This window comes from Macrobrachium nipponense, chromosome 5 (genome assembly GCF_015104395.2).
Source record: "Macrobrachium nipponense isolate FS-2020 chromosome 5, ASM1510439v2, whole genome shotgun sequence".
In the NCBI taxonomy this organism is placed as follows: Eukaryota; Metazoa; Arthropoda; class Malacostraca; order Decapoda; family Palaemonidae; genus Macrobrachium; species Macrobrachium nipponense.
This window is the reverse complement of record NC_061107.1, coordinates 110258185-110270450: the sequence shown is the minus strand read 5'-3', so window position 1 is coordinate 110270450 and position 12266 is coordinate 110258185. Positions and strand designations below refer to the sequence as shown.

The following is a 12266-nucleotide window of genomic DNA, read 5'->3' as shown; positions in this document are numbered from 1 at the left end:
AGTAGTCCCAGAGATTTTTGTCAACTCTAAAGTCTTCAAGTCTTCAAGCACTGAAGTTCCGATTTTGCTCTTATTAGCCAATCGTCTAGGTAAAGGGATATATTTATCCCTTCTAGATGTAGCCATCTCGCAACATTCGTCATTAGTCTCGTGAACACTTGAGGGGCCTTAGACAGGCCGAAGCATAGGGCTCTGAATTGGAATACTTTTCCCTGCATCATGAATCGAAGATATTTCTTCGATGATGGATGCAGGGGAACATGAAAGTAAGCATCCTGTAGATCTAAGGAGACCATCCAATCTCCATGGAGAAACGAAAAGAGCCGCAAGAACCGATTTCGATGTTTCCATAGAGAACTTTGTGTTCTCTACAAATCGGTTCAATGCGCTCACATCCAGGACCGGTCTCCACCTCCCGAGGATTTCGGAACCAGAAAAAGGCGGTTGTAGAATCCTCGGGAATGCGGATCCCGAACCAATTCGATAGCCTCCTTTTGCAACATCTGTTCTACCAGTTGCAATAATGCTTCTTTCTTGGCAGGGTCCCTGTATTAGGCTGACAGTTCCCTCGGGATCGTTGTTAAGGGAGGCCTGTCTCAAAAAGGGATCATATATCCCTTCGTTACCACTGAAAGGGACCATCTTTCTGCCTCTCTCAGAGTCCATTCTTCGGAAAATTTCCGAAGTCTGGCCCCTACCGGTGCTTGAAGGACTGGTGTCTCATTTTGTTTTCTTGATAGGTCTGAATGAAGACCTACCTCTCTTCTGTATTCCTCTCTTCTTAAAGGAGGGTCTGGAAGAGGAGCTCCCTCGAAAGGGCTGTTGAGGAGTACGATTCTCTCTCTTTACAGGAACCGAGGTCCTTGATTTCTTTGCAGATTGGGCCAAGAGATCTTGCGTGGCCTTTTCTGTCAAAGAATGAGATATGTCCTTCACTAGTTGTGCAGGAAACAATTGGTCCAAAAGAGGAGCATAAAGAAGAGATGACCTCTGGATAGGAGTAACTGCTTTCGTCAGGAACTAATAAGACTCTCTTCTTCAGAATTCCAGTTCCAAAAAGCGAGGCCGCCTCTCCTGATCCATCTTGAACCGCTTTGTCCATGCAGGACAGTACACTATAAAGGACTTCTGGGCTAAGAGATTCCTTCTCCTGAGTCTTCTTGGCCAATACCCCAAGGGACCAGTCTAAGAAGTTAAAAACTTTTAAGACATTAAACAATCCCTTGAGGAGATGGTCCATCTCAGAAGTCCCCCATGTGATCTTTGCCGATGACAAGGCTTGTCTCCTTGAAGAGTCCACCAGATTCGAAAAATCTGCTTCGGCAGTAGTAGGGAGAGCTAGACCCAGTGACTCGCCCGTCTCGTACCAGATTCCCTTCTTTCCTGAAAGTTTGGAAGGAGGGCAGGCAAAGACGGTCTTCCCCGCCTTCTCCTTGGATTTAAACCAATTTCCTACGAATCGGAGAGCCTTATTCATGGAAATGGTTGGCTTCATCTTAATGAAAGATGATGACTTCGAGACCTTAGTGCTTGTAAACAAAGACCTCGGAGAAGGAGGAGCAGTAGGGCTTAAAGAGTCCCCAAACTCTTGAAGTAAGAGGGCTGCCAGCGTCTTATAATCTGACAAGCCTGGAGCCGAGTGATCTTCCGACTCCGAAACTTCTTCCAAATCCAATTCCATTTCCGAAGAGGATTGTTTAATTTCAATAGGAGATGAGTCTCTTGCAACATCTGCCCCACTCTCGCAAGAACGACGACCGCCTGTGGGCAACTTGCGTCCCTACGAGAGATAGGTTGATCCTGCAATACGACCTTATCCTTCTCCTGGCAAGAGCGACGGCCGCCTGTGCGGCACCTTTCTCTCCTGTCAGAGGAAGGATGTCCTCTCCTATAGCTTTCCACGGAGCCACCCACATCCTGACAAGGGCTACGGCCGCCTGTGCGGCACCTAGAGTCCCTGTCTCAGGTAAAGGCTTATCCTTCCGAAAGCTAGACAAATCCTCCTGGGTTAACTGTCTTTTGGAAGAAGTTCGTACATTCTGGCGCCTGGATGGCACTTCTGGCTCATTGCGCTCGGTTGGCGCTTGTGGCTCATTGGGCCAGGTTGGCGCTCGTGGCTCCTTGCGCCAGACTGGCACTTCTGGCGCTCGTGGCTCCTTGCGCCAGACTGGCGCTTCTGGCGCATTTCAGCAGGGTAGCGCTTCTGGCGCATTTCGGCAGGGTGGCGCTTCTGGCGCATTGCGCCAGGCTGGCGTTTCTGGCTCTTCTGGCTCATATGGAGCTTCTAGCGCATCTGGCGCATTGCGCCAGGTTGGCGCTTTTGGCGCATTCTTCATACTCATCCGATGAGAATCCGCAACTTTTACGTTAGATTCTTCCTTCCTTCCCTTAGTTCTCTTTATTGGAAGGAAAGAGTCCTTTTTTCTGGGAGTCTCCTTCGTAAAAACTCCTACTAAAGCGGAGAGCTGCTCCTGTACATTTAGTAGGATTTTTGCAGCAGCATTCTCTTTTTCCTTTCCCGATTCAGGTGAAGGAGGTCTAGAAGAGGAAGGGGACTCTGATTTGCGTTTAGGAATTAACTTGGTTTTCTTCCTTTCGCATGGATATCCATCGGAGAAAAGCTCAGGACTTGAATTCAAAGTTGGAGCCTTCCAACTCCTTTTTAAGGGGCGTGACTGTTCATCAGAGCTCCAGCCCCTTACATTAGGTGAAGAATCTGAAGACGAAAAACACTTTTTAAGGATGCTTTTTCGATAGCGATCCTTGGCAGTCCGGGTCGTCACAGAATCTGCCGAGGGGACGCCTGATTGGTGGGGATTCTCCATAACCTCCGTAAGGCTTTTGACATTCCTTCTCCTCTGGGCCTGTGAGCTTGGAAGAGGTCTAGGCCTGGGAGCGAGATGAAGCCGATCAGACGCACCCCCCTCCACTGCACTAGGGACATTTAAATCACTATCACTGTGCTTACCTTGTAACGTTAGCATTTGACGTTCCATCCTTTGCAGTGCAGCTTTAAGATCTGCAATTTCCGTTGCTGGATTTGCAGTCTTAGTACAAGAGGAAGAAGATACAGGTTTAGGGTTAGGTGTTAATTTGATTGACTCGTTAGAACGAGACCTACTTACGCTTCTGGAGGAAGCCTTCCTAGCCCTATCCATATCCAATTTCCTTAAATAGGAATTTAAATTCTTCCATTCTTCCTCATTCAAACCTACACATTCATCACAGGTGTTAGATATTGAGCATTCATTCATTCTACACCCCTTACAAACTGTGTGAGGATCTATCGAAGCTTTCGGTAGCCTCACCATGCATCCCTCATTTACACACTGTCTTCTAACCGTAAAGCTAGAATCCGACATTCTGAGAAAAATCCAAAAACCAAGTCCAAATAACAGTCCACGAAAGAGTATGCCAAACCAAAGCTCCAATACGTCACCAAAACAACCGGCTTAGAAGATCAATAGCGATGAAAAAACACGAAAATCAAATCAGGAGTAACAACAACAATGTTGCTGTCACGGCCGATAGAGAAAATCTGTCTTAGAAAACGGGAATGATTCCTATTCCCGCCACCAGCGGCGGGGCGGTAGATCACCTGACCTACCTGTAGAGTGTGCCGCGAAATTTGAATTTCTATCGGGGACGACGGAGTCTATAGCTAAGTATATATCTGACAGGTAAGTTGAATGCATAAAATTCCAATTTCTTCACCACTTTCAACTTTCTGCCGACTTTTCACAACGTTCTTGAAATGACTCAGGCAAACGTCATCGAACTGCGCAAGCATACGACCTGTGTAAGCCTTTTCGGGGTGTCCCTTTTCTACAAATGATTGCACCTTATGAAAAGCAGCTAGAGCATCCTTAATTTCTGCCGCTGTCATAGGGTCCTCCTCTTCCTCCTCCTCGCCGCTGCTAGAGAACTCTTCTTGAACGACGCTATGTTGCACGGCCTCCAACTCCTTCAAGTCATCCGTCGTAAGCTCCTCTTGGTACTCCTCAAGAAGGTCATTGATGTCGTCCTCGTCGACGACCAGCCCCATGGACTTGCCGAGTGCAACGATCTCGTCAAGATCTGGTTGCGAAACAGTTTCAGGATCATCAACTGTTTCTGAATCTGCACAAGCTTCGCCCAAGTCGAATCCCTCGAAGTCTCGGGCGGATACGGCATCAGGCCAGAGTTTCCTCCGCGAAGAATTCAAGGTTCGCCTCTAAACCTCCTGCCAACCTTGATCGATGAGTCGGATGCATATGACATCGAAATACCTCCTTCCAAAATTCACGCAAGGTGAGGTTTGTGGTATCGGTGATGTTGAAACATCTCTTGAAAAGATGTTTCGTATACAGCTACTTGAAGTTCAATATCACTTGCTGGTCCATGGGCTGGAGGAAAGGGGTGGTGTTAGGCGGAAGATAAAGAACCTTGATAAACAAATACACCGCTAGGATATCTTCCTCGAGGCCAGGAGGGTGAGCAGGGGCATTGTCCAACAACAGAAGACATTTCAGAAGGAGGCACTTCTCTTCCAAGAATTTCTTCACTGTCGGGCCAAAGCACAGATTTAACAGCTCAGTGAACAAAAGTCTCATTACCCAGGCTTTCGCATTAGGCCTCCACATCACTGGAAGCTTCTCCTTTAGCACTTTGTGGGCCTTGAAGGGTCGAGGAGTCTCCGAATGATACACAAGTAGGGGCTTCACCTTGCAATCCCCACTGGCGTTGGAACAAAGTGCGAGCGTAAGCCTGTCTTTCATAGGCTTATGCCCGGGTAGCTTCTTCTCTTCCTCTATGATGTACGTCCGACGAGGCATTTTTTTCCAAAAAAGGACAGTCTCATCACAGTTAACGACTTGCTGAGAACTGTAGCCTTCCTTGATCGTCATCTTGTTGAACGTCTTAATAAAGGCTTCGACCGCTTTCATGTCCGAGCTGGCTGCCTCCCCATGCTGCACCACCGAATGGATGCCAGTCCATTTCCGGAATTTTTCAAACCACCCATGAGAAGCCTTGAAGTCTGGGGTTGGCGCTGATGTCCCTTCTCCTCCGTCGTCTTCGGCCTAGGCAATCAAATCGGCGAAAATAGCGCTCGCCTTGTGGCAGATTGCCGTCTCGGTTATCGTATCGTCAGTGATTTCTTTGTCTTTTATCCAGACAAGAAGCAGCCTCTCCATCTCATCGTGCACGTGGCTCCTCTTGCTAGACAAAATAGTCACGCCCTTGGAAGGTGTAGCTGCTTTGATGGCTTCCTTCTGCTTAAGGATGGTGCCTATCGTCGACGGATTTCGGCCATATTCCTTAGCGATCACACTCAACCGCATGCCAGCTTCATACTTCTTGATAATCTCCATTTTTGTCTCCATAGAAAGCATCCTCTTCTTTCCGCGAACTTCAGCAACTTTCTTGGGATCCATGACTACGTATACATACTGTACGTAATTAAATTATGTAGCATATGTATGTACTAAAGTTCTCACACAACACGATAAAGTAGTACTACAATGAAATCACTAACGAATTTACGTTTCTAAACGAAATCGTATAGAACAAACGAATTCGGAGTGCGTACGATAATGATAAAGCTACAGAGTGGCCAAAGAAGAACGCCGCTACGTAGATGCACGATGGGAGAGATGCTGACCAATAGGAGAGCAGGATCTTATGGCGGTGACTAGCATCAGGAACCAATGGGAGAGCGGGAGGATGGTGGCGAGTCTACTCAGTTGGCGGCGGGCAAATTTTAAAATTGTTATCGGTGGTCCAGGCGAATCTCGGAATTTTACAGCAACAACCTTTCGTAACCTGAACTATTATCGTATGTAGAGCAAAAAAATCTTCGTGTTTGCTTTCGTAACTTGAATTTTTCATAAGTTGAGCCTTTTGTATGTCGAGGTACCAATGTAGTTTTATCACAAAATTTTCCGTGAATGATGGGGTATATGTTCCAGAGAGAAATCCATGAATACATGAGCCTGCGAATCCGAAATCCACGAATATGGAGGGTTCACTGTGCAACTATACACTTGTGACCAAGTTAGCCTATAGTATTTGAGTATATATGTATAAATACATTAATATAAATGGTTAGTATCACGACCCACAGAAAAAGTGTGCCACAGAGAATTTCTTGGTTCCGTTTCAAGCTATCTTGGGTCCTAGGTCTCAGTAAGTGTATGGAAGGAGAAACTACATCTTTCTGTCAAAACTCCATTTCTTAGCAGAACCTACGTTTGGGCCAAAAACCAAAAGCATCAGTTCCTAGTACCTCCCAAGTCAACTCTGCTGATGGAGAAGAGGAGTCTACTTGGGGGAGATGTCCCTATTAAATTGGACATGACGTGGATATTGCCACTGAAACTGCTGAACCTGGGAACAGGGAAAGAGCCTTCAGCTATAAATGATACAGATACCTCATGAAAATCTCTTTCCCATGTAGCAATCAGATAATGAAGTGTCTGTATTTTCTGAGGAGTATAGTGATTCATCCAGGACTTCTATTCTTTGGTTGCCAGGCAGCCACAGTATGGCTGCCAGACCACAGTCATATTGCACAAGCTCCCCTAATAGGAAAATACCGTTTGCTGAATTTGCTTACTTCCACAAGGAAATTATGAGCAATATCAAGGTTGTCCTTGCTACTGAACATCAATATATCAGAGACATCCATGATTCCAAATAGGAATTCAGGTCAGTCTTGGACACTGAATTTGATATAAAATGTAAAAAATTCTGCCTGCCTGGGCAGAGTCTGGGTTTAGAGCTCCAACTGGCAGCAGCAGTAAGACCGGTTCAGGCTACGAAACTTCAAATCAAAGGATAGCAGTGGTTCCAGTAACCACTTCTGATGATATTGATAACCTCTGTGTATCTTCTCCTAATGGTAAATACCTTATTAATGAAAGGAAAACTATGATTGAAGTCGAACATGCAGAATTTCGGGACAAGGCAACATTTCCTAATACTGAATGGCGCTTAGTTCCTCCTGAAAAACTGCCAAAGGAGACAGTCATCCTACCTATGAATATAGCATTGAAAGCCATAGCAGAAACCTTTTAACAGATCAATGAAGAAAGGTGTTTTACATCTATTTTGATAAGACCCAATATTATGCTCATCGAGAGCCCCCATCTTCTGCCCCTTCACTTTTACAGCAATGATGTTAAGGCAAATTTCAAACTTTTGTGGTAACTGGGAAACGCAAACCTAAGGCAGAATTAAAGCCATCTGTCTCCATCATCCTGGTGTCTAATAATTCTACAAATGAATGGACAACAGTTGTCCTTCCTTTACAAGGAAAAGCTCCTTCTGGACATGCATAATCAACAGTTTGGGATCCCTATAAGAAAAATATCAGAAGGGACAGCTTTGGCTGAATTTCATGCTAGGCTCCACCTCCTCAATAGCATACCCTCTACTAATATGCCAGAAGTTTCTATTAGAAGGATTCAGAAAATCTTCTGAGTCTAGAATAATGTTTGCTGCTGTAGTAAAAAATCATGCGGACCCTATGTTAAGCACTCTAATATTTTCTAAAGTGTTGCATAAAGGCTAATATGGAAACATTGGCAGGTTCTAATATGTCACTCCCCAATGTGTTTCTTCCTTATTACATTCTAACCCCTTCTGTAAGGACCTTTTTGAGGCGCTTGTTGTGGCCCAGCTCAATGAACGAGTACTATACAGAACTGTGCAATACAATACACTCCCCTAGGAAAAGAAGAATTTGAGGGGCAATAGACTCGGGAGATTCCTCTTCCTAAAACAAAGTAAGTCTTTATGACTCTGAGTTAAATAATTCACCAGCAGTAAAAGTATCCCTTTCAAAGCGAGCAAAGACACTCATACCGGAAAAGAAAAAGCAACTCCTGGAATGCCTATTAGAGGCAAGAGAAAAAGTAGACCCCAATAAGAATGGTATATTTGGGAGTTGTCTTCTACACCATCACATGCAATGGGAGTCCTCCCCTTGGGGACACAGTATTATCCTAAATGGACTAGGGTGGAAATGGTCTTTTCCTTCTCCCCCCCCTTAAAGAGGTTTTTTCTAAGAACTACGTAGACCCCTCTTTGAAAGATTAAGTGCACAAGGTCCTTTTAAAGGGAGCCATGGAGAAACAGTTGTATATTTCCCACCAAGCACTTCTCTTCAATCCCCAAGAAGGATTCCTCCAAAACAGTGACTAGAATGTACTTGCTAAATTGAAAAAATACTTCTATCATGTACTGAGTACACTCCAGTGAAAAAGGGATGAAATAAACTTCAATTAATGGGAAAACACGGAAATGAAACATACCAGAGGATCTAGAAGGTGCATGCATAGGGAGATTTCCTATCTACTTTTGTCTGACAGACACACAACTGATGATCCAGGTAATATTTGTGACAAAAATACATATATGATTAATGGGGCTGTAATGAAATAAAATAAGATCTATAAAGCAATACTATAGTTTACACTTAAAAAAAACACAAAGTTTTTGTAAGCGTTATTAACCATTATAAGTAGAAAATTAAAAATGAAAGCTATAAAATCATGACAGACTATTAAGATCTGAATAATGATGTGATATTACTTCCTTTTAAATTCTTACAGAAATGTCAAACTAACTAAGATAATTGAGAGAAAATGCTAATAATACTTTCAAAACGAAAAAGACAGTACAAGAAAGAAATTAATCGCTTTCCCAAGAGCCTTTAGTAATGACTTGCTGCAATCCCTGACCCATAAAACAATTAAATAATTACTAAAAGGTTTCTTCCTGAGAAGATATGACATACCTGACACAGGCAGCAAAGCAAGCTGTACTGGATAATTCCATGCTCCCATAATAAGAACCACACCATATGGGTCATGAAATATCAAAGGCTTGTCAAAGAGTGTCAGCATGTTTCTGGGAACCTACAATAAAATTTAAAGAATAAATACTGTCTCATGGTTCAATTATAAAATACACACACATTTCAGCGGCATCATTTAACTTTCTAATAACTTAAGGGGGCCGGCCGTAACCCCTATATATGGTGGTATAGGGCGAAAAATGCAAAGTCATGAAAAAATTCATGGAGCTTCATATGGCAATTGAGAATACATATACGAAATATTTCGTCAAAATTCCTCTTACTTTCGTAGTTACAGGGTAATTAGTAAACATAACTCAATAAGCCTAAAACATTCATCCATACAAGAAAATGCAATATTTCTTCTGTTATCATAAATTTTGATAATTATTGTCAAAGAAATTGTGAGAAATGGCATCTGTAGAGATTCTGTGGGTCGCAGAGGGGAGTTCAACATCAACTATGATCAGTAGGAGCACAGACTTCAAGCAGACTACACGTTCGAGTTTCACCTCTGACATTCGCTTGCTTTTTACATATGCTTATTTATGTTTCGGCAAGAATTTCATCAGGCCAATGAGGAAAAGACAAGGAAAACATCTCGCTAACATAAAGAGGAAGAAAATTCGCTCTAATATGATTACAGAATATCATAATATATGCAATACTATTAGCGTAGTTAGTGAAGAGAGAGAGGGAGGGGTGCATAGTAAGTAAACGCGGCCGTCTTGCCTGAAGCACACGTCACACTGTCCCCCAGGCTACGATCTTTGAGCAAAAGGATCTTAATTAATGATAAATAACATAGTTTTGGTTTATTAATACCCAAAAAGAAATATGAAATTCATAATAATCATGATTTATTAACATTGTCCTTGTAAAAAGAAAGTACAACTTCGAATTTCACCTCTTGACATTCTCTTGCATTTACGTTTGTTTATTTTTGTTTCGGCAAGAATTTCATCATGCCAAAACGGAAAATACTAGGAAAACATCTAGGTAACATACAGAAGAAACTTCGCTGTAATAAGCAGAGTTAGTGAAGGAGAGAGAGAGAGAGTTGCATAGGAAGTAGTGCACCGTCTTGCCTGACGCAGTGCCCAAAGCTACAATATATGAGCAAAGGATAATCATATTTGATTAAATCATGATAAATAAAATAGTTTTGGTTTATTAATACACAAAAAAGAAATATACATTCATAATAATCATTATTTATTAACATTGTCGTTATAAAAATACGAAGAAAAACTTTGAATGCCCGTATCTCAAAACTATAGTTATTGACCTTCAAAATCTATCTTCTCACTTAGTTTTAAAGCTATAACATTGGAATTTGGTACATAACTCAGAAAGACATTATAGAACAATCAAATGAAACCCTTTTTTCCAATTTTTGTTTCGTCTTTTTTTTATATAAATTTTTTTTTCCTAATTTATGGGGTTTATTTTTTTTACCATAATGAAAAATTTATATCTAGCAAAAAAATGACTTTTAGAAAAAAAACTCCTCATTTGATTGGAGGTCTACATCAGGTCTATAAATGGTAGTAATCCCAGGTCTTAATATTAAATATCAAGGGAGGAAATAGAATTTGAAAAATGGTTATTTTCGGGATAAATCACCCTGGCGTCACAAAACCAAAGGTCAGAGGCAAAAATCATATGCGGTTTGGAGATGTCCCAAGTAACCTTATTAACTGGTATGAATATCAAAGTCCTGTCCTTAAAGAATGGCATTAGCCGGCCGGCCCCCTTAAAACATACCAGCAATTGGAAAATGAAGCTAAAACATTACCATGTAAATAAAATTCTATGAAATTCTTTACATTGAAAGTCATTTATATTGTCCAAACTATTATGTAGCTTTCTTATTTAGCTGCATATATATATATATATATATATATATATATATATATATATATATATATATATATATATAATATATATATATATATATACATACATATATATATATATATATATTATATATATATATATCATATATATATATATATACATATATATATATATATATATATATATATATATATATATATATATATATACTATATATATATATATATATATATATATATATATACACATATACATATACATATAACATATATATATATATATATATATATATATATATATATATATATATATATATATATATATATACATACATATACATATATATACATATATATATATATATATATATATATATATATATATATATATATATATAGTAGCAAAACAATGCAAATTCTGTATTTTCATTTTTTCTAGAGTGCAACAACAATCTTAGTATTATATCTTTTGATTTCAAAAAACAGATATTAATGTAGGTCTTTTGTGGAGGGAAAAGTGGTATAAATCAATAGCAGGGGACCAGTATTTAATTCCTCTAGTCATAGATTGCCCTGAAATGTTATCTTGGTTTTCATCTGAAGAGATACTATACTCACTCAGCAGCCATTTACTAATTCTAATGAAAACATAAATTACAAAATGAATTTTAACTGCTACCATCTATTTAGGGGCAAAAACATTACTTCACTAAGGATCACAGATATTAAGCAAAACACAAAAGAAACAAATTCACAATCTAACCAGTATAAAGATAAAAAGTTTATTTTACTTCCCCTGATATGTAGTGACATTCAATTTTAGTATTATACACCACCTTAAAAAGTAATTACTTGCCTTCTCTGGTTGAGTCCAATCATCTAAATTACGTAAAATGTGCCGTATGTCATCCTTCAAAAGGTTGAGCTCCAACAATATGCTTTCTTGCTTTGGCTAGAAAACAAAATATTATATGTTAATCTTTCTTCACATTGCATATAAGGCAAAACAAGATCAAATTGTACTCTTTAAGTAAGATAATACTAATATATAATTATACTTGTGAATCATCATTACCTGGCTACGAGCACCTGTCTGTTTATTTGTTTGGCACGTTTACTATGTAATAATTTTTATATAAATTTATTCTACAATAAAAAAAACTGCTGAAAATTCAAAATTTTATATGAAATTACAATTTCTCAAAAAGAAATTATAAAAAATGATATTGTTATTGTACAATAAAGTTTCATACATACTTACCTGGCAGATATATACTTAGCTATAGACTCCGTCGTCCCCGGTAGAAATTCGAATTTCGCGGCACACGCTACAGGTAGGTAGGTCAGGTGATCTACCGCCCCGCCGCTGGGTGGCAGGAATAGGAACCATACCTTCTAGAACCAGATTTTCTCTTCCACCTGTCTCCTGAGGGGAGGCTGGGTGGGCCATTCAATTGTATATATCTGCCAGGTAAGTATGTATGAAACTTTATTGTACAATAACAATATCATTTCCATACATTCAACTTCCCTGTCAGATATATACTTAGCTGATTGGCACCTTTGGA

General features: G+C 40.3%; 1 protein-coding gene across 3 annotated transcripts in view; it reads right to left on the bottom strand.

The window, feature by feature from the left end:
• LOC135215588 (aldehyde dehydrogenase, dimeric NADP-preferring-like) overlaps positions 1–11650 on the bottom strand; it is a gene marked incomplete at its 5' end in the record, with an annotated part of 210827 nt that extends 199177 nt beyond the window's left edge. For all 3 annotated transcript variants that reach the window (XR_010314736.1, XR_010314735.1, XM_064250455.1), the window contains 2 exon segments: positions 8780–8900; positions 11555–11650. Coding sequence is in view for 1 of the 3 variants with exons in the window: in XM_064250455.1 (XP_064106525.1) it covers positions 8780–8900; positions 11555–11650 (217 nt within the window).
• Positions 11651–12266: the final 616 nt, after the last annotated feature.